Raw genomic sequence first — 23051 nt, forward strand, 5'->3', positions numbered from 1 at the left:
GTGTTTGTGTTTGGACGTCTGCTTTTTCTTCCAAAATTATAACAAAAAGCAAAAATATTCATATGACAGAGTTATGGTGCAGAAAAATGCCTTTTTGTTATGATTAATTCTGAAATGTAGACCCACAGAGCATAAGCAAACTGACACAATGGAGGTGTTTGTAAATTCCTGTCTGTTATGGGACTGTGTGAATCCCCTCTATTGGGTTGCCACTTGAAAGCCAGTGCAGGTGTAACGCGAAATGTCTGGTGCTGCGAAACGTCCACCTTTGGCGTTGATTTACGAGTGTTGTTCTCTCAGCTGCTACAACTTTGTCGTGAGTTGGGGTCCGGCTTACTGGGGTGGTAAGGTGGCTTCGGCTGTAGTGGGAAGCAATTTCTTAATGGGCAGCTGCTAATTTAAAGATTTCATTTGCGTTTCCTATTGGCCTGTCTCCCCGCTGGGACTTTGAGAGAGATGTGAACTTATGGGACCTGACCTGGGGCAGGAGAACTGGTAACTTAGTTCTGTGGGAAAACTTCCTTGTAGATTTCTGAGCCGTTCAGAGAACGGAGCGGACTTGGGTCAGCTGGATTGCCAGGCTGTTCTGCGGGGTGGTTTTCATGCAGCAGTGGACTGAGAACCTGTGTCCCCCACTCTCAGCAGTATGAATTCCACTGAAGAAAGCTGTATGATGAAAGGTGTATGTTTCTGCTAGTTTTAGATAATTTATGACTAACTTGTTTTGACTAAGCCACTGTAACACAGGCATCCTAGTTAACATTTGGGGAACTGGGTGCCTTCTGTGCTATTTAATGGGAAAACACCACCATGGCAACCTGTGTGGATCCCCACTGTCTGATCTGCTTTAAAGCTCCTTAAGCTGTGGATTCCCTTAGAGCTGTGGGGGGGAGTAACTGCTCCCGGTAGCAGAGGACGTGGTAACAGACACCTCCTTCCGTATGGGAGATTTTACGCCTGTAGGAAACAGTGCAGAGACACTAGATGGAAATGTGGCCCCTGCTTGCCAGCTTGCTTGGAAAACTGCAGTTTTTCAGCCTCTGGTGCAGCTTTTGGTCACCTACACCAGCTCCTCTTAACAGCTGTACAGAACAGCTTCCACTTCTTCCCATCCCCAAAGCCACCTGGAATTAAGTGGTTTCAGCTCTTCCCAGGATGATCAGTCGGCTCGAGCCATGATACCACTTTGCAGTAGGAGAGGGCTACACTGCGTGTCTGGAACTAGACCCCAAAGGACATCAGACCCAATCAGTGAACCACTCGACATTGCTGTCACTTGAATAGTTTGGGCTTTCTACTGAAAGCAGAAAGATATTTCTGAAGGTAATTTCTCCCCTCTCAGTGTGTGCTTGTTGCTGCATGGAGGACTCCACTGTCACTAACTCCAGTAATAGCCTCTTTTGATTAGCAAGTGAAGGTGATTGAAGTGTCACCCACCTCTAATAGTAGTTGTCCATGTGTGCTCTCTGTTAGTCCATTATGAGCCTTTAAACCTTGGGGGTTATGTACGTATTCATTTACTTGTTCAACTGACCTGTTATCACTAATTGATATTTATGTAAGACATTGATTAGTCTTTTCCATTAAAAAAAATTACTGCAACCGAAGTCTGTGGTATGTCGTGTTTGAAAGGTGACTGAAGCAAAGCGCGGAGGAAGCGTGTCCGGCAACGCCTGCCGCGGCTGGGCCTGCGCTTGGGCCCCGCTGCTGCGTCGGGGGCTGCTCCCTTGGCTGCTGCCTGCACCTCCGCGGCCCTGGGACCCAAAGGGATCGTCGGATACGAGGCACTGGCTGCCTCCCGCAGGTCGCTCCCACGGGGAATTCCTGGCACAGGCTCCCCTGCGACATAAACCAGCAGACGCAAAGCTCGTCTGTCTAACCCACCTGGCCTTTATTCAGGTGCTGTAGAAATACAGATTCAGACAAAATGACACATTTGTTTCTTATCCTTCTTGAATATTTGAGGATATGGTTATTTTAATAGGCCCTGTCCCTCCCTGCCTGTGATTGTAGCACCTCTCCTGGCTGGGCAGCTAAAGGTTGGTTCCTCTTGCTGGGGCTCTTCTGTTTTCTTGGATTTTGCATATTAGGCTCCATAGTCTGTCTCCTTTGAGTCCTTCTCAGTCCTTTAACCTGGCAGGAGTGACTTCACCCAACCTGCGTTACACAGGGAGAACCTTCCCCCGTGCGGCTGTGGCTGGCACCTTTCCTACCCCTGTGCCTTGGGTTTCACAGGGTTGTGTAAAAACACATTTAAGAAGAAAGAAAGAAAAGACTAGGGTTTGTGTTAGATGGAGATGTGCACATGGTATCTCCTATGAGTCACAGGGAAAACAAGCCTTCCACCTACCCCAGAATGACTATTTGTGGTGTTACAAACAGCTGAGGAACTTCCCCAGACCGAGAAGATCAGCGGCCTGAGGCTCTGCACTGAGCGATGGGGAGTCCCCTCCTGAAGGCCAACTCCGCTTCCCTGCGCGCAGCCACCTCCCCCTCTTCCCATAGCAGGAAGGTGCTTGCCTTGAGGGGGAAGCAGCAGCTCCAGGCTACCTCCTGCCCTGGCCCTGATACCCTGCGGCAGGAGCGTGCCCGCTTCCTACCTGACCTCAGGAACCATGGGGAGGAGCAGGGAGGAAGGGCACGGGTGCCCTGCAAACCCCTTTCCTTTGCCACAGGTGGGTGAAGCCCGGGGCAGCCTTTACCAGACAGAAGTTACTGCTGCTTCAGGCCTTTCAAAGGAGGTGCCAGAGGAGAAGGGGGGCCCTTCCTGAGCATGTGCCCCGGGAAGGGCTCCTGGGCACGAGACTGCCCAGCACCTCCTGCTCCTGCTGCAAGTCTGGCCCCAGTGCAGGACTGGGGTGGGGAGGGGGGGATCTTGGTGCCAGAGACAGCCCAGGGGCACGCAAGGAACATTGAGGACAGTTGGAAACCACCGAAAAGGGTCTGGGATCCTGTGGTGGGGTGCGTGTTCACAATCCTGGCTGTGTCTGACCTTGTGCAGGGCAAGGCTAGTGGAGTTTCCCTAAAACTCCATTGAAAACACACAACCTCCCTAACTCAATCTAGACTATTCTGCACAACCGTAACAGTCCAAAAATCCAAAAAGGGCTCCTCCCCCGCCCCTTTTCCAGTCCGAGATCAGCCCTGGGATGCACAGGATAGGAGCACTGCGTCCTTTTTACTGCCCTAACATACACATCCCCCATGTGGTGACACTCAGCCTCTGCTCCAGCCAGGACACTGGAGAGTCCCACCATGGGACTAGAGATTTTTTTTTTTTCAACAAATTCCCCCAACCATAAGAAGTTTGATAAGCTGATGGGAAATCATAAAAGTGGTTTGCCTTTCTCAATTCCTTAGATTACACAAAAACTGCTTTACCAAGTGCAAGAGATGTTAGGACAGCCAGCAGCTCCAAGTCCATCACTGGCTGCTACAGGACAGCAAGTTGCCACCAGTGTTGGCAAAACTAGGCGGCCTACGTAGCACCACAGGCAGAATAAGCAGCTACAAGATGGCCAAGATCTCCCACACTCACATCCATGTACATCACCACAGGAGGACCAGCACGTGCTCACCAGATCCTATGGCTGCAGCTTCGTTTTACTTCCTTTTATTCCTGTATTACTGTCTCCTCCTTTCCTCAGTCTCTGTATACGCGTGAGCCGACTTAAAGCCTTTGTTCTAACTTATCACTTGCCCCTTCCAACTCTCCTGTGCTCATCCTCCTCTGAAACGCTTCTCTGCCTTTGGCAACTTTCCTTGCTAAGACTCAGGACATCCAAAGCCAAATCTAATCCAGGGACGGAGATTGGCGTCTCGCTGCTTTGCTGAGTCTGGCTGCTCCTCCAGGATCTTCCCAGGCCGCTTTTACCCAGGTAGGGGAGTGAGGCCACATGGGTCACAGCCTTTGGTAACAACCCTGCATCAACTGCTCAGGGGCTGTGGACCCAGCAAGTCCTAACAGGGAACATCAGGATGGGTCCTAGACCCCATACCTCCAACCCGCAGGAGGGACTTCTTGCTTTGGAGACTCCGGGCCATACAGCATGGTCGTACCTCAGCACGTTCAGGGCTGCACTGAACTCACTCGGTACAGTTCATTCCGCTGTAGGCAGCCAGGCTACGAAGCAAGGCTTCTGGCAGCCTTGGAAGCAAAGCTATTTGAGACAAACGCACTCTGCTCTGCCCCGAGGCCGTTCCAGGAAACAGAGGTTACTGCGCAGCAGATAACGCACGAGGTTGTCCTAGCAGCCAGCCTGGCCTCGAGGTCACAGCAACGCTCAGCTCAGGAGCTCGTTTCTACACTCTTCCCACTGAACCCAAAGGAAAGAGGCCATGGGATGATTGCGGCTCTCCCAGGTCAGTTAGGGGCAGAGAGCTCCCAGGTCAAACTTCCGCACCGAGAAAGCCTCTAGCAAAGTCAAACCCAACTGACGTGCTGCTCAGCTCAGACACATACGGCACGTGCCCTGGCAGCCAACGGTGCTCTCCCTCACGCTGAAGGGCAGCAGTGCAGGTGCACAGCAAGGGCGCCCAGCAAGAAGGGAGCCAAGGGCAGCCATGGGGAGGCCATGCGGGCACCTGCAGACATCCCACCCGACGGCACCGTGGGGCTGCTGCGCGGGTCACCTTGCAGCAGCCTGCGACTGGGACGCAGATGCTCTGCTGGGACAGCCCGTGAAAAACGCATGTGAGGAGGCCCAGTGCTTACACCAGAACAGCAATGTACAACCTGCTAAAAAAAGCAGAACCTAAGTAAGGATTAACAGAAAACAGCACTTATAAAAGGGGTCAGAAAAAAACCTGTATTCCTTCCCTCACACAGATCCAACTAGGTACTGGCACACGGCGCCTGCTCTGCACCGTGGCCAAGGCAGGCACACTGAATTCAGCTGCGGAGGCTCGTTAGCGAGAGCCCTCCCGCTCGCTATAACAAGCTCCTCTCAGAGGCCTCCTCCTCCCCAAGGAAGCAGCCTTGGGACAAAGCTCTGCTACTTCTCAGAGGAAGGTAAGTGCTGTCTTCTTCCCTTGGCTGCCTGTTATTTCTATGCTGTTGGGTACACTCGCAGGAGCTGTTTCAGCAGGAAGTGCCCAAGTAAAGCACCCCCTTGTTTTGCATTGTCACCTCCCAAACTCTGCATTTTTCTCTTTGCTTTCTCTCCTTTCATGTTGTTTCAGACCTGTTTTACTGTTTATAGATTCTATATAAAATCTGGGGCCTAAGCTAGCACACAGTAACTCAAGCTATTGAATCAAATAACCGCTTATGGCTTAGTTTAGCTGCAAACGTTGCCCTACATGTGGTGTAACACTGTTGAAGAGTCAGAGTAATGGAGCAGAGTCCCCAGTTCTGTCTCACCATCACCTCACAGCAGGATACAATCAGCCCATCGGTTCACTTCCTCCCACCCACCAATTCTCTCAGGATTGTATCACATCAGCCCTTCAAAACTAAGCAGTAAGAGAGCCTCTGCAGTTGGCAGTCTCTTGCCTCAGCAGCAGTAAGAACAGCAAAGCATGTGAAGACCTATAGCCTAAGTACCACCCTTTTTATTTGCCACCCCTTCCAGGAGCTTACCCTGTGCTGCAGGAATAGCAAGCCGTGCCTGGCTCGCTCTGGGCGCTGCCTGCCGGGGTGGTGCACGGTGAAGGACTGCAGTGACCGGCTCTGTGGACACAAACTTTATTGCGCAGCAGTACATGCGACTGGGCGAGCCTGGTGGCGCAGCTCTGGGCCCGCGTGCCCTCGCCGCCCCGGCCTGGGCTGCCTGGGGAGGTCTCGGGGAGCCTGCGTCCTGCCAGGCGCTCTGCTTGCTTGCAGGTCCAATGCGCACTGCGGCCTCCAGCTCCCGGCTGGCAGGAAGGAAAGGGCCGGTCCAGCCCAGCGGTGTCAGGAGGTTGCTCCCAGCATGATAGTTTCCTTCAGTTTCGCACGAGTTGTCAATAAAATAGGAAGGGGCACCAGACAGATGTCAGCCGATTGCCTTGGTGACGGTGGAGCGTGTCCTCTGCCCAGCGCCGGGGCCCTGCTCAGAGGGACTGCCGCGCCAGGGAGCCCCTCATGTGCTCCCAGTTGTTGTAGAGAGCGTAGAGGCCTGTGAGGGTCAGACCCATGATGCCGCCTCGTGCCACCCCACGCACTCCACCTGTGGAGAGGGGAGGGGAAAGGGGAAAGATTAAGGGCCTATTAGCTTACATACAGGGAAACAGCCAACTGCAGCAACTCCACGAGCTGTTGAAATCCACAAGCATCTTAGGTACAACACAATTTTGCTTTTGTGAAGAACCTTCTGGACAGGATACCTGGGGGAGTTTTACAGGCCCTGCAAATGTACTGCCAGATTCTGAAACATGGGTTGCTCCTGCTCCTGACTCTGGTTTGGCTGAGGTGCCTCTCAAACAATTCTAACACCACTGCCTTAAATCACTACAGAACATGGGAAGCAAACATGGCTTTTCCTAACTTCTACTTTACCCACTTTTTTTTTTTCCTATCCTCATAACAGATGCTCATATGCAGATACAATCTTTCCTGTTTTGAGTCTCAAATCTAGAATTTCAATTGAAGAGTAATAATCGTGTTTGTCAGTTATAGCAGTTGCTTGGGAGGATGAGAAAGGGCAGGGTGGAAGTAAGTGATCACAAAGCAGCTGATGTGGACGTGATCTGGGGCACCCAAGCTTCATGAGGGCCAGTGCATAGAACTGACCACTGCTTTCAGGTCTGGGGAATTTCTGAAGAAAAAGGGAAAGTAGATGAAAGGGAAATTAACAAGCATCCACTTTTTTAAAAAACACTGGTATTAATATTCCAAATTATCTTGTCAATCATGACCAAAACCTAATTGCACACAATAAAATCAACAGTTTCAGAAGAAAAAGGCTTAATTTTCAGACAGACTTTCACGAGTGGTTGTGCAGGTAAACACACTTGTTGGCTGCTACCAGCACAGCTGATTGGAGCGAGGAGTCAGATGGCATCTCCATGCTCCACTCCCTGTGTCAAGGCTGGGATGTAGAGCAGAGGAGGAGACTTCTGCCATGCTGCTTTTACTGACCAGCAGATCACTCTTGTTCCTTCTCAGTAGTTTAGACTGTCTTGGAAACATTCCCAGAATACAGCATACGTGCAGGAACACCTGAACCCATGAGCCTCAACATGTAGGAAAGCTTCACTAAGTTTGATACTTCAATGTTTATCAATCCCAAATGGAGCACTTTGATAATGTGTACGGAATACAGAACAGGGCCATTTCCAGATAAAGCCTGCCTGCTTTAGTAGTGAAACTGACTGTGCAATTTGAGTTGCTCAGACTTGAAAGGAAACGCATCCTGCTAATCTGGGCGTGTGGTGGTTATCTCTTCATTGTGGGCCATAAAGTCTTCGCCCTGGACCGCGTTCAGGCCTGTACAGGGTGAGGAGCTGCTGGCGCCAGCTAGCCTGGGACGGGTACGTGTGCTGCCAGCCTAAGCAGAACCTCCTGGGTGCTGCTTGCTTATACTGCCCAGGCATGTGCTGAAAGCAGGAAGCTGTAGAGGGGTTAGCAGAAGTTGGACTAGCCCTATGGGTCATTTCTCACAGCAGCTGGATGTGGTACTAGAGGTTGTGTCTGACTCTTCTTTCCAGAACCTTTGCAGTTGGACTCTGATGGTCTGAGGGCCCTTCCTGGCAAAAGGGCTAGCCAGATCTCCAGAAAGCCTCCCTGAGAGCCTCTCCTGCTGTAGCTGCAGAGAACCTAACAGCTCTCAGCAAAGCTCTGAACAGTAATGAAAGCCTTAGCTCTCGTCTAGAGGCCTTACCAGGATCTAGGAACCTGAATGCACACCTCTGTTTTTGATAATCCTGAATTTGTGGCAAACATTTCTTTCCCCCTCCACATGAAGAGCTTGCAGCTGGGTACACAGAACTGTTCTGCAGCAACCAGCTTCTGGCCAAAAGCTGTAAGTGAAATTTAAAGGACACTTTGTGCAAAACAAATATGTGAGAGAATCAATAAAACCTCCACCTCTTCACTACTTCTGGGAAAATGAATACAACCTTAGATTTATTTATTTAATTTTTTTTCCCCCCTACCTCTGCCCTTTACCTTAGGAGCTCATAGGAGAAATGGCAAAAGAGGGCTCTTACCCAGGCCAGTACACAGGGAAATGCAAGAAAGTTGGAACTCCCTCATAGAGCACAAGGTAGGACAGAGCTGTGACTATCCTGCAGTCTTTCCTCCCTCCCAAGTTCAAATCTTCTGCCCATTAAGCACCTATTCTTCTCATGGAAAACAGACTGGGAGCTGACCGAGTCTGGTTTTGGCTTCTGGGAAGCTTTGATGGTACAAGAAAAACACTTTCTCTAATTTGGATAGCTAAGCTGCCTTGCAAGTACCAACCACAACAGCCTGTAGGTCTGCATGCAGCTAAGGGTCACCTCAGTGGAAGTTCTTCATTAACTGGGGGTGCACCTGTGCAGTTGCTCTGGGGGCACTGCTCAGCAAGCTGGGAAAAACGCCCAGAAGAAAATGCGTAACAGTTTCTTAGCAGGTTCACTATGCTTCTGCCACAAACATTTAAACATTTACCAGTAATTTAGTTTTAGTTGTAATGTCTGTCTCAAAATCCACAGTATTTTTTAAAAGCTTTTCTTTTTCCTATCTGGCTAGCAAGTATTTGAGTCAACACCTCCGGGTCTGTGCAGGCATCCTAGAGCAGTGCAAGGCAGAGCACAGCCCAGCTGCTGGGCAGGAAGTGTTAAGGTCTCTGTGGAGACGAGTTGTTAAAATTCCCCCCTCCCATGCCAGCTGTGTTTGCACGATAGACAAGTTCTCACCTCTCCTCTGCAATCACCCTCTGCAAGCTTGAGATACCAAGTCTGCCTCGGCAAAGCCTGCTAGAAGCATGGCTGGAAGCACCTCGGCTTGCATGTCAGGACAAGATAACTCTTAAGTGCCAGCTGACAGACACTTCTGGAAGCAGGTAGCTGAACATCAGCCAACTTGCAAGATAGCTGAGAAGCTGCCATGGGTTTCTAAAGATGCCTCTGATGCTCTCTAAACGAGAACTTTTCTTAGGTTTAAGACGATGCAGCCTTTCACCATAGAGTATTCTCCCTCCCCTATGCATTTAAAATCTGCTTTTTTAAATGCTGTGCAAAGACCCAGAGCAATCCAGCAATCCAACTTTGTACAGTTTGATGCATGGCCTGCTCACAAATACTGCATTTCACCCACTTTTATAGTAGGGAAAACTATAATCAACATTGCACAACAGGAGGGAACATATCCAGTTTAAGACTTTAACGCCTCTATTAAATAGCTAAGATTTTCAGAATATGTCACCTTAGACCTCCTAGGAAATGTTCTTAAAAGCAAGAACTATCCAATGGTGAACACTAGGAGCAACACCTTAATTGGAAGCCCAGACTCCTATATTTATGCTGAACAAAAGTGGAACAGTTAATTTGTGATTAGTTTTCTGGCTTTGGTCTCTATCTCAGATGTTTAGAATTCAAACCTTTTTATTTTTTTTATATTTTTTTTCTCCTTTTGGGCTTCCATAAGCTATTTTTAAATGGTTCACAAGGCTTAACTTTTCTGACATAACAAAGCAACCTCAGTCTGCTCCAGCTTCAAGCAGAGCTCTGTGACCATCTGAACCATAGGGCATAGCTGTTTGGTGGGTATTTGTGGGTGGCCCTATGATAGGAGAAGATTCTAGAAATTTCTTCCTGCTGCCCTATGGGATTTGTGTGAAGTCTCATAAGTGTGGGCTAAGTCTGTGGATACAGTAATTACTGTACTGAAAATGTGACTTTTTTGCAACAGGAAACACTAACCAAACATGTTTCCTTTTCAAACTGCTGCAACTAAGACAGCTGTGTGGTTAAAATACAGAAGCAACAGCCTGAAATAGGGAAGTTTTCCTACAATAACTAGAGAGATGGCTACATTAGAAAAAGCGGAAGAATTTACATTTTCCCTTAGAAGCTGATAGGTACTAAAACTGATAGGGTTACTCTGCATGTATTAAATTACTCTTCTCCCACTGAGTGCAAACAGCAGCAGCCTGCAGTTCCCAGCAGTGGCAGCACGAACCCTGCGGCTGGGTAATGCAGGGAGAGCGGAGACCTGTTTCTGCTCTGGGACTGGGCAGAAGGCAGCACCACACTCATGTTCCCTGTTTATTCGTAGAGGTTAGCTCTTGAATAACAAAGACAGCCTCAACAAGTTCCTTCATGCAAGATCTTATTCTCATCTTATTCTATTCTTCTAGAATATGGGATCTCATATTCTACTCCTTGTTTCAGATCTTAAGCAAAACCCTTTTGACAAACTTGTGTTTGAGCAATCAGCCTGTAGGCTTGCTTTCATACTAAAAGGAGGTTTTAACAGAGGTTCCAATTTTCTGAAGGCCTAATGGGCTCCATGCTCGCAGCTCAGAAGCAAATTCTTTAGTTAATTTTCCTGCAGGGCTGTAACTGTAGCTGTCTGTAAATGTTTTCCTGTCATCCCAGGAAAACAACAAAACATTTGTACCAAAAGAAAATGTACATGAGTATAAAGGAAAGAGACTATTACAGTTCCACATGTACTTAGTTAACTCCGTTGCCCTGTGCTCCTGCCCACTGAAGGTCACCAAACTTATCTTTGACTCTGGTCCAATTTTATTGCTAGTAATGGAAGATTTAGCTCATAGTTTGTAATGCCCTGTCTTTAGGGCTGTGTTCTGAGGTCTCAGAAGGGTAACTTTTAGTTATCCTTGGCATGTGTCTCCCTTCTCTTCAGACACATGCCTTCATGCACCACGTTCTCTAACACTGACTGTACAAGCAGCATGAGATGGTCTATCTAGCATCAGGTTCGTACCGCGCTGCAGTACAGTAAAACAAGTGGATCCAGCTTGTCCTAAGCATTAGTTCACTCTTGTTTTTATTCCCCTAACTTCCAAAGGGGAAAAAAAGGGAGAGAACACCTATAATGTTCTATAATATGAGTTAAAGGTTGTTTAAATTTCTGCCTAAGGAATTCATTTTCAAGAGGGCCAATAAACAAGATATTAATGCCTGTGACGCTGAGGCAGTCCAAAGTCCCACCAAGCTCAGTATCTTTTTCCTGACTGATCAACAGCATATGCTTCCCGAGGTCGGTAAAGTTCTTATCCAGCTATATCCTTCAAGATATGATGACTGGAATGGTGTACGCACTTACATGATAGAAGGGTGCGGGAGTGACAGAGTGTACAGTGACTATCAGCTTCTGATTTTGCTCTTTTCTAACACTGTTTGCCTCCTTAACCACTGCTGCTTTCAGAGATGAATGCAGTTATGCCAAAGTTGTTGGATTTGAAATGGAGGATGTAGGAAAAAGTATGTGAGAAGGGGCTAAATACTTGTTTGCTTTAAGATTTGTGCTAGTATTTGTGTTTTGTATCATATATCATAATAAAACTTAGCACAGTAGATTTTAATTTCTGCCTTTTTTGAAGTTGAAGAATACATAACTTCTTTACTAACTGGAAAATCCATCCTAGTGGAATTAGGAAGTCATATTTCATTTTAGTGGAAATGGAATAGTTTTGATCAAGTCCAAGTTTGTTTTGTTTTTTAAATACAAGGAGTTTTGCTTGAGTGTATAGTTTCTGAAAACAAAGGATAAATGCTCTTTTCTTAGAAATTGACTCTACTTTTGGAGACTCACCGGGAGCCAAAGGAGGAGAACTAGTCTCTCCAGCATAGCAATAAGGATAGTTATAAGGGCAGTTAGAAGATAGCTTCTATCTGGGAAAACTAAACAAATTAAGTTCTGTTTGATAGCTCAGAGCATTATTGCAACATTTCTAATTCATAAGCCACTGGCAAAGGAACAAAAAGAGATTTTTTTTTTATTATTATTTTTAAATCCTACTCTTAACTGCTATCCAGAACATCCAGGTTAAATTGTGAATTCAAAATGCAGCTTGCACGAAGTTGAAAGTCTAGCTTACTGAGTTAACACTGTGCTTTGATTGCTATGTTTGACTAGACACCAGTAAGTAATCCCAGCAGTAAACTCCTCCTCAAGCAAATATGAAAGCTTTAGATCCCTTTGGATAAGAGATCAGCCAGTGTACTGTTTTGAAGCTTCTCCAGTTACTATTCTGCTTGCATTCTAAGCCTTACAGAATTCTGAAGAAGATTGTATGGCACAGCTTCATTTATAATGGCAAAATAAGTCTCCTGCTTACTGCTTGGAGGATCATCGGAAGACTTAACTGCTTTAGTCACATACAGCAAAGAATTTTCAGAATTTTCACTGACTAAGGCCACTCCCAATGGGGCCTTACACAGGAGGGTGGTACTTCCAGCTCTCACATGCAGATTTTTTTTTTTAAAGCTCTTTCATCCTCGCACAAGCTGTGTGCTAAGTAGTCTGAAGAACTGCTTGCAATCCAAGGCATTAGAGTGTTGGAGCTTCGGAAAGTCTCTTGGGTCTAACTGCTAGCATTTTAGCAATGATCAATACCTCTACAAGGACGAAATGTAAAAACTGGAATTTGTTTAGATAACAAATCTCATCACCCTTCAACAGCACTGTCTGTACCACATCTGTATTCACTCTTGGTGGATTTATAGAACAGACTTGCTTTGAAATGGGGCGTGCGTGGGAATTGCCAGCCATTGCTGAAGAGTGGGGGTTCAGCACAAAAATGTCTTTGCCAGCCTTTATATACTCATTTTTAAAATGCCCTAGCATTCCCTGTAATGTGGAAAAAACTACAAATTTAATATATATCCCAGACATGTGCCAATCATTTGCATTAAATTAAAAGCACTCTCCCCACTGTCATTCCCCCCCTCCTCCATTATCTGTTGATGCTGGCAAAAGATAACGTTTTTACAGGGAAGATTTTACTGGAGAGAATTAGGAAGGGCATTCTGGCAAAAGGTGACAGGAAAAGGTGATATAAACAGTGGAGACAAAGCAAGAAGGAAAGACAAAGCAAGGGGGAGACTTCTGCTAAGTGTAAGACAGTTCTGAATGATAACTTCCTACAGAACACATTGAACTCCTATCCTGCTGTCCTAACCAGCTGTTTGCTTGCAATGTGACATACCAATTACAAAATCCTAAATAAGTAACTGATTACATGAGATCTATATGGCCTTGCAAGGTTGAGCAGTTATGACGCTGCAAAAGCTGATTAATTCTTGTTTCAGTTGCTCAAGACCAACAAGAAAATGAGGCTTCTCAACTTGTTTTGCCCCCATATATAAAGCTGACCATATATAAAGCCAGACACTGAGGCTCAGTTAGTCATGTAAAAATCACACTGGTTAGTTCTAGTATTTGTGCTGTAAAATACAGGTGAATCACATAGCCAAACCTTTATTAAGGTCCTTGAAACTCATAAAATACTCCCCTCTGCCCCTCACCACACTGTGGTAGGTAGTACTTCTCTAATTATGGCCTCCAATGTTCAGCCTGTCAAACCTACTAACAGAAGTTCTGCTGATGGAGGTCAAACTCTTTCTTCTGTAAACAATTTGATACTCAGCAACAAACTAACCTCAAATCCATGCTGTTCTCAAATAACCTTTTGTTGGTTTTGATCGTTATGCAAAGATTTGGCAGTTTCACAAACAGTTATGTATATTTCTTTAAAAAGAAATTAATTTCCTTTTAGATATTCTAATGATATGGATTTATAAAACATTTACCACAATCTTTTCTCTTTTTTTTTTGGAGGGGGGAATTTATGTTAAATTTGAACTTCTGATTTTTTTACTTTATTGAAAGCAATTTCTAAACCATTATTTAGAAAATGTTTTTCATAAACCATATTTAGGATCCTAGATGGTTTCATATATGCTTAGAGAAGGTCAAAATCTTGCTTCTTCTAATCTTTCTCATTACTGTTGCTTAACTTCAAAATTAGATGGCATCAATTTATTTTTCCTTTTTTTGGGGGGTACAAATAAATCTAGCAGGTAACTGAGGCCTAATAGTTTAATACTCCCAAACAGCATACTGTTTTCCTAAAAACTACAGCTACATAAGGGAAACTTGTGCTTTAAAAAAAAAATGTATTTATACATTTATAGACAAATTCAACTGGTTTCTTTCAGGCTTGCATAGGAATAATAACAGTGATGCAAGCTGAACTGTCTGTTACTTTAAATCTGAGCAAACATTTAAGTGCTCAGTTAATATACCCAATCCAGTTTATGCTTAGTGATATTTTTCAGATATAGCAAGAATTAGAAACAGTCTCTCAAGTCCACTAGTCTATGCAGGCAAACTGAAATAACTTCTGAAAGGAAGAGAGAGGAAAAGGAACACACAGCACATAGGCTGATTGCTACAAATGAAACTTTTTTTTTTTTTTTTCCCCCCCACTGTAATTTTCAGAGCAGGGATGTATTTAGAAAAAGAACTGACTTTCTAATAGCTCGGATAAAGGACAAAAGGGACACTCTACCGGTGCTTTTGTACAGCATTCCTGTCATAGTTCCAGCAGCTATGGTATTCAGGTCATCTTCTGCACCTCGTGTTTTTTCAATGACTACTCCAAATGCACTATAAAGCAGAGCTGGAAAAGAAAAGAAACATTGAAAAATTAAACCAAACTAACTCCCATCCTCTGCAAAATAAGGCTTAAACTTCAGACTCTGTTTGACTATTTAGGCTATGCTTCTAAAGTATATACTTTTTCTTAAAGGGGGAAAAGCTTCTTTTTTTTTTTCCCCTTCCCCAACCCTACTTTAATTTTACAGATAACATTTAATTTTCCAGTCAGGGTCTGGTAATAAAATAACATTTTTAATGACGCTGGGTTGACAGGGCAACTCCACCTCTGCCTGCATGCAAAACCTTTGTCCTGAGCCCTAGAGAGCTTTGGGAACTGATAGCAAATGGATTAGAGAAGTGTGTAGGCTTTTAGCAGGGATGCACATATAAATCATGCCTTTTGAAGGGGACTCTCCTGCCCACCAAGCACTGTGATACAGTCAAGTATTAAATCTTTCATGCTGACAAAGAACAGGAGAGTATGTCCTTTCATCATAGCAGAAAAATACACTATATGACTTCATTCTTTCTCTGTTCTTCCAGAATAAGAAACACTTCTGTTAAAAATCATGTTAATTCCTTTATAAGCAAGCATATTACAGTCAATGGGAGGAAAAGTAGCATCTTTCTCCACTCAACATAAGTAAGGATGTTTTTACCTGGTCTTAGTACATGTAGTATTACAATGAGAAGGATGAGTTTTATTCAACAAAATATTTTGAAATACTTTAATACAGTTGTTGCTATCCTTCTTTAAAAATAGAATGACAAAAATTGACAGCAGTGACAAAGAAATCCGAGTGACAGAAGCACTTGCACAAGTGAACTGAAATGCAAAATACCTCACCTCCTTGCAAGGAACTTTTCTGGTAATTTCTGGAGCAATATCAGCTCCTAAAATACTACATTCTGTTTAAAGCTATGTTTGAGAGGTCACATTTTAAAAGAAAAAACAATAATTTGTTAATGGAACACACCTACAAACATTTTTGAGTAATCTTTCTTCAAATACAGCTGGAAAAATATGTTAATGTTTCACTTACCCTGGAACCTTGAACTGCAGTGTGCCAACACCTCTGTTTTCAGGCTTGTTTTGATCTGTTTTTGTTTTTTTCTCCAAAATTTACAATACAAAAAATATAGGCAATATACACCCCAACATGTGAATGGCTATACTCTATGTAGTTCAGGACCCCAGCTCTGACCACTGCCTCTACACAAGGCATCAAAAGTGGATGTCTGGACTAAACAGCAAACTAATCTATTTTCTATCTATTCCAAAATAATCTTTTTGCATTAGTTTTGGATTTCTTCCTTCACAGTAACTGAGCATCTTGTGGTTTTAAGGCTAAAGAAAAACAAACTTGTATTCTCTAGTGCACCAGTTATTTCACAGATATTTATGAAGTCCTCTAGAGTCACCTTTGAGGTAGATGGTGGGATTTTTTCCAAAGCTTATCTCATTGAAAAGTTTTTTTTATTCTTGTACATCAGACTCTTGATCATTTTCTTTGTTCTTTGTCTAATCTGTCAACATACTACATTAAGTTGTTTTCTAATGTATACTAAATTGTTTTCTAATTACATGCCTCCAGGTACCTGTGCTTAAACTTTTCTGAGTGTCATTAATTTTTTTCTAATGCTTACTTGATATTTCTTTATGATCCAAAGGAAAAAAGTTGCAGATTTTTTCCTAGCAGATTTGATGATGAAAATTTTGAAGGATATTCTTGCCCTTTAAAAAGGTCTATCTGTATGAATTAAGCTTACTCTATAATATAAAATAGCAAGTTTACTTACCCAGAGATCCCAGTGTGTTAGCCCATAATGCTCCTTGCCTTGTCACCATATTTAGAATTCTATAAGATAGTTTAAAATATATTAAAAGCTTTAGTTCTCTGCATTTATATTGAGGTAGAGTCATAAGCTGCAAAATTGAGGTTTATTGAGGCTTAAAGTGTTTATTCTGTGCATTTGCTTTATCAATTAAAATGGAGTAACTACGCAAAGAAACAATCAAAGGTACATAGAACTGGAAGAAAATGCACAGATACTGGTAATATGTGATCTGCTCTACTATGCCTATTACAAACAGCAATGTGTGCAATGTTGGTAAATATTTAGCCCTGTCAAGATTTAAGAAAATCTTCCTCTTTTCCAGTTTAACTGGTACTACTAAGAATTAATTCTCTCCCTTAACATGACTTTCCAGTAACCTAGTCAATAAAACTTCTTCTTACAGTGACTGTATGTATTTATCCAGACTGACTGATACACTTAGACTGACTTCAGGGGCTGTGAGAGCTCCAGGAAAGCTAGAGCCCTCCCCTAGCAGGTGTGACTGATGGAGTCAGTGACCATGTTTGAGGGAGCACCTTGCGGCCTGAAAAAATGGGATGGGAACCAAAGCTTGAACAAAAGCATGTCAGGGAGAAAAGAGGCAGGCTTTCACATCTGTTTCTCCAGGGCGGCACACACAACAAGAGCAAAGAGCACTGAGTATTTCTGCATGTATGCTTCCGGACTAGCACTAAAGAGGTGTAGCATATCCTTAGTATGCTCTCACAGAAGCATAATAGTACTTCCTTCTGGCATCAGCCGTCTCCAGAACGGTGACAACAACAGCCAGAAGAAATGACTGACGTTTATCTCCCAGCAGTGTAACACTATCACAGGCATGGTACTGCCCTGGACAGCTGACTACCACTGGGAATAGCTCATCATTTAATGCAAAGTGTTGCATGTTATATTCTCATTAGAGAATGTTACTTTTCCTTTTTTTTTTTTTCTCTTATTTTTTGTTTTATTTTCACTAGGAGATAAGCCATTACACGGTATGGGTAGGTAATGAACTAAATGCTTATGGAAAAATTCAGTCTCAAATGTGGGGGGAGGGGAGAAAGAGGGAAAAACAAGAAGCTAGTGTACTAGTTAACTTCCATCCTGTTTCCCTCCCCCTGTCGATTTTGTTAACATTAATTCAGTTCTGAACTGATGAGAAAGTTTGTAATTTTAATAATTACAATGTGAGATATTTGACAATGGAAATATTAATAGCAAAATTCCAGGTCAGAAAAAAATCTCAATATACACAAAAATAGTCAAGGAAAATCTAGACAGGCATCTTTTTTCCTATCTGATAAGGAAAACATGGAACTTAACATGCCATTTCAAGGTGATGACCTTCAATGTGCCTTCTCCCTTGAATGGTAAGAACTAACTGTGTCCTGACTGCCACCTGCTGGGCTTCACTCATCAGAGCTTGACAAAATGTTTTTGTAGGACTTCGCTCATTTCATGTTCATAAAATACACCTTTCTTCATTTAGAAGATTATGGAAGAGTCATAGTTATAGTGAGGAGTTTTTAATTTTTAACTGCATTTTTAATTGTAGAGATGGGTAAAGAAATGGAAGAGGAACATAAAAACGGCATTTAAAAAGGAGCAGAGCCACTCCAAACAGTACCAATCAATATTAGCGTCCTCTAATATTCCCTTCTTCCAAAGCACTGTGAAAGAGTGAAAATGTTTTCCCTCAGTTATCTCACTCCTCTAGGTTCCTATGTCCCCCTCACAGGTAACGAATTTTTCCTATTGTTATGTTTAATCAACTGATACTTTATAATTTTAGAAGCAGAAGCATTCTGCATTAAAAAATGTTCTTTACTGGATTCTTTCAGATATTCAGATGCAGTGACAACATGGGAATGCTCTGAGTGTTTGTGGAAGCCATAATCAAGAAAAACTTGCACCATCCAACACTTGCTAGCACACACCTAGGTTGTCCCTAATGCAAAATTGGGCAGGCCCAGCTTCTACATTTTAATCTCTTTCAGTTTTGGAAAGGTCAGGAGTTCTATGAGAACTTACTCTAGGGAAAGTGAAAGCAAAACATGCCTCAAAATGGGCATTTTGGGAATATTTCAATGTCCAAAAAAAATATTAACTTTGAAGCAGATTTCTAGCAAATATCAAAGAAACAGTTACTTTCTCAAATATTTAAGGTAAGTCAGAGGAGATACTGATTATTATCCCTCACTGAAACGGAACTATGTAACTAATGTGTGTATTTTTGAGATTAAGTACTTACTGTACATTTCTAGGTTTTGACCATGCCATATTCTGTGTCTCCTTCAAGCCAAGCCGCAAGCCATTCAGTGCACCAAATGCTGCTCCTAGTTAGAATAACATTAGTTTAGTACTAAAAAATAGCTACTAGAAGCAGAGAGGATATTGAAGGTGTTCAGACTGAAGCAATTTATCTGGATCTATAGATGAACACTGAATAACAAGACACTTAAGATCCTGTTAATTAGTTTGGTACATTAGTACTACCTGGATAATTGGCAAAAAAAATACTACAGCTTACCTGTCATACAACATCCTCCAATGGTAAAAAAGGCCAATTCAAATCTGCCCCGTGTTTTGTTGGCTCCTGTGGGCAGGATAAACTCATCTGTATCCTGGAAAAAGATCAATATGATAAGCTTGTATTTTCCATGTATGCCCCTTTCAAAATATAAGTTGCATTTAAAATTATTAATCTTTCATTCATAAAATGAACTGAAGGAAAAACTGAACCAAACTGTTTCTAAATAACTGGTATCTACATTCAAGGGAAGAGCCCACCTATGTATGTTAATGAGAACAAAGGAAGATCTTCAAAAAACAGCTGGCTGTCCTAACTTTCCAAAAATGAAATCAGACAGTCAAGGAACTCATACTGTCATTTATTTAACAAATGTTTGCTTAATTAAACTTTATAATTTGAAGCTGGCAATACAGGGCTAACTGCTCTTTAGGGACCCTCCTGTTGTCTGATTACACAGCATTGTTTTTCCTTGAGAAACCTATGGTAATGCATTAAGATTTTCTCACTACTTGGAAACTAAAGGAAAATTAAGTAATTCACTGCACTAAGTGACCTATTTTGAAGATATGACAAAACAAATAATTTATTCATGACCACCACTGGTTTTGAATGTGAAATATGAAGTTGGTAATTTGGTTATATTTGTGCATTCTTCTACAGGAATAGACTTGTGTTCTTGTAGACAGTCTAAAAAGAAGAATATCAAGAGCAGATGGATGATAACTAGCATATGTATAGAAATAAGGTCAACTAAAGCATACTTTTTTTTTAGATTTTGCTGAGATGTACGTATGCTCATAAGGTGCCCAAGAAGTAATATCTCTTTTTATGCTTCTGTGCTTTCCACAATCACACTTGTAGTTTATTCACTATATAAATAGTACATCATTAGAACAAGCACAGTCTCAACTGCATTCTGAACCTTTTTCTTAGTCCATACTTGACACATTATCCAGAGTAGCAATTATTTAAGGTGGCAGACAGTATAGATGATTTGTGTATATATATGTATATATTTGGCTTCTAATTTTTTTAATAACATGAACAAACTGAACCTGTAATATTGTTCCCTGTAGCTGGATATCTGGAGAAATTGTGTGATTTATTAATTAGGAGTTTATTACTAGTTCCTCCTCGTAAGACTCATGCTTATTACTAGTGCTAGTCTGTGTCACTACTGGCACTGTGTTACTAGACTGTAAACATTAAGGGTGACTCTCCTAGGCAGGAGGGTGCACTCAACATTCTGAAAGCAAATGGGTGTTCTGCCAGAAACAAGGGATCTCCATCCCTCCACAGATACTTTAAGACACAAAGCAAATTCTAAGGCTAATAATTTAGACTCTTGTATTTTGAAATCTTGCATTAAAAAAACTCCATTAATTTTTAGAACAACAAAGTAATCGAGATTGGAATGGACCTCTGGAGATAATCTTGTCTAATCTAGTCCAAGCCCCTGCTCAAAGTAGGGTCGTTTCCAGGTGGGTTTTGAGCATCTCCAAAAATGGAGAATCTGGGCAATGGTCTAATACCTGACAGTCTGAAAGGGGGGGGGGGAGGGGGGAAACAAAACACGTTTCTCTCAAATAAAGGGAAATTCAATTGAATGTACTTCTCGGTGACAAATGGCAAGAGCATACAACACATGCTGTTCTGCTACCTATTGTTGTTACACTAGAGATTATTTTTAGATCTATTTTGTAAGTTATGACACTAAGTTATGACATTAATGCCAGAAACTTAATTTCTTTTAAAGCCCCTTTCATTTTAAAGCTGTTAGTTAGCATACAGAAACTTTGCCACCAAAATTCTGGTCTCATACAATGTTGTTTCCAGATATACTGTGCTAGCTACATGAGACAATGTTAAATGGCATTTTGGGAAGAGATCTTTATAATCACTAGGCCTTTTTTCCCCACTACTCAAAGACAGCAGGTTAGAAAACTGTGCTAGTGAATCCACCTAAGACAGGTGTGTATCTCTTGTTTACTACCTTTAGAGGAATTTCATATTGTATTTTTGACCACAACAGCTTATAGTAGAAAAACAATTTTTTAAAAAATTTCCCTCAGTTGCATTCACAGCTTTCTATTGGCAAAAGTGGTGACAAAAAAAATAAAATGAAACAAAAGCCTCAGATTAGCAAATACTATATAACTGATTACTTTCTGTGCTACTCTAGCAAAATTTAATGGTCACAGATAATCATAGAATCCTTAAGGTTGGAAGGGACCTCTAGAGGTCATCTAGTCCAGCCCTCCTGCACACGCAGGGTCACCTAGAGCACGGGACACATGACTGTGTCCAAGCGGGCCTTCAAGATCTCCAGAGAAGGAGACTCCACAACCTCTCTGGGCAGCCTGTTCCACTGCTCCATCACCCTCACTGCTTGTGCAAGCCATATACACATAAGTTAAGTAACTGAAATCATTAAGACATGTTTCCTTATTGACTAAGCTTAAACTTTTTTCGGCTATGCTTAATGTAACAAAAACAAAAAAAAGGAAAACACAGCGTTTTCATTAATGTTTCCTCATTTGTCTCAAGACTGCCTATCACAGATTGGTTGAGGTTGGCCAGTCCAACTCCCCTGTTCAAGCACGGTCACCTAGAGCACATTGCCCAAAATTGTGTCCAGGTGGCTTCTGAATATCTCCAAGATGCTCCATAACCTCTCTGGGCAACCTGCTCCAGTGCTCTACAGGCCATTGTATGTTAACTAAATACTATGCTGTGTTAAGTACCCAAGCCCCATTATTCTGTAGATACAAACTGAAAGATTTATCTCCTAACAATCTCACTTTGGCTATGAAAGGTGATGGCGGAAACTGATGGAGAATTACAGGAATTTGCAGCCACTGTGGGAACAGCACATGTCTGTGTCACCCCTTTTGTGAACTGTCCAACTCATGACTGTACAAAAAAATAACCCATTGAAAGGGTGGATAGTTTCTGGATGTTTTGACTGGCAGAATGGGCTCAAAAAGGCCAGAACTGGAGCAGGGCAGTGAGGCAGCCAAGTGCCTGAGAGCAAGGAGGAAAAAAGGAAAACAGAGGTGAGCAAAACCTTTTCCTTTTCACTAGCAACAGCTTGTTATACTGATACAGTAGCCTCATTTAGTTTCTATTGAATTAATTTTCTTAGACTAGACGTTATCTTGCCTTGGCACTAGGGCCATGCATGATTTTAAGCACAGTACTGAAAATCATCCATTGCCTTCAGGAGTTAATCACATGCTATACAGCACTGCATGAATTCTGAAGCCTCTGTACATACCATATCAACAGTGGGAATAAGTTCAATGCGATAAAAACAACCATTCTTCTCACCTGTACTAGGTACCTGGGGTCCAAATTTAAATATGGAGACAAAGGATTCATCCCGGTTACTGAAAGAAAAGAAAGAACACGCTGATTGACACTTTCTCTCATAATTTCAAGCCCAGTATGTCGAGGAGGGCAGAGCCAGAGGATGGAGCCAATGGGAATCCCGTCATTGTGCCGCATAGTTGGCTAAAACGGGCAGGCGCCTACAGGAGATCCCTATTTAGGGGAGCGCCGCGCTCAGGTACGCGCTGCGTTTCCTGCCACGCGCCCGGCGGCCCGGCCGAGGGCCCGGCCAGCAGGAAGCGCTCCCAGGCCGCCCCGAGCGGCACACGAGGCCGAGGGGGAGGCGGCGGCCCGGCCCGGCCCCGCGCCATGATGCTTCCCCTTCACCTTCCTCTCCTCCCCTTCCCGGCGCTACTCACGCGGCACCCCGGCCAGGTCCGCGTGCGAGTAGCCCGCGCTGCCGGCGCCGAAGAGGCCGCCGAGGCCGCTGCCCTTGGAGTTGCCGCCGCCGCCCTCCATGGCGCCGCCGGGGCCGGGCCGGGCCGCCAACCGCCACCAACGGCCGCCGCGACGACCTCGGCGCCGCCGTAAAGCGCCGCCCGCGCGGCGCTGCTTTCCGGCTGCCGCGCGGCGGCGGCGGCGGGCGGAGCGCGGTTGCCATGGTGAGCGGCAGAGGCGGGCGGGGAGCCATTTTGGAGCGGGCCCCTCGCTGCCCGCCCGCCCGTGCCGCGACCGGCCCCGGCCCCGCGCCGAGCCCCGACCCGCCGCGCCGCGGCCCAGAGGATGCGCAGGGCCCGAGGCGCCGTCGCGCCG

The 23051-nt window shown here is 43.9% G+C and overlaps 1 protein-coding gene and 1 non-coding gene across 2 annotated transcripts; both read right to left on the reverse strand.

Annotated features, from left to right (window-relative positions):
• Positions 1-5672: 5672 nt before the first annotated feature.
• Positions 5673-22833, reverse strand: LOC104577084 (mitochondrial import inner membrane translocase subunit Tim23). The gene is made up of 7 exons (XM_088526460.1): positions 22658-22833; positions 22239-22297; positions 18906-18999; positions 18627-18711; positions 16337-16395; positions 14448-14558; positions 5673-6149 (listed from the first exon to the last, which is right to left on the reverse strand). The coding sequence occupies exons 1-7, from the start codon at positions 22755-22757 to the stop codon at positions 6034-6036; spliced, it is 624 nt and encodes a 207-aa protein (XP_088382586.1). The 5' UTR covers positions 22758-22833; the 3' UTR covers positions 5673-6033.
• LOC148594441 (small nucleolar RNA SNORA74) lies at positions 17045-17247 on the reverse strand. The gene has a single exon (XR_015913496.1). It is a non-coding gene; the product is annotated as a small nucleolar RNA SNORA74 (small nucleolar RNA).
• Positions 22834-23051: the final 218 nt, after the last annotated feature.

The sequence above is a fragment of the Tinamus guttatus genome, unplaced genomic scaffold, assembly GCF_059628265.1.
Source record: "Tinamus guttatus ecotype Peru unplaced genomic scaffold, ASM5962826v1 Tinamus_guttatus_pri_ptg000246l, whole genome shotgun sequence".
Taxonomy (NCBI): domain Eukaryota; kingdom Metazoa; phylum Chordata; class Aves; order Tinamiformes; family Tinamidae; genus Tinamus; species Tinamus guttatus.

What these genes read in the sequence shown, in the direction of transcription:
- LOC104577084 (XM_088526460.1), bottom strand. Translation starts at nt 22,757, where the DNA reads ATGGAGGGCGGCGGCGGCAACTCCAAGGGCAGCGGCCTCGGCGGCCTC. An exon ending in TAACACACTGGGATCTCTGG is followed by an intron (nt 14,559 to 16,336) that starts GTAAGTAAACTT and finishes TTTCTTTTCCAG; the next exon opens with CTCTGCTTTATAGTGCATTT. An exon ending in AATGCTGTACAAAAGCACCG is followed by an intron (nt 6,150 to 14,447) that starts GTAGAGTGTCCC and finishes CCCTCTCCACAG; the next exon opens with GTGGAGTGCGTGGGGTGGCA.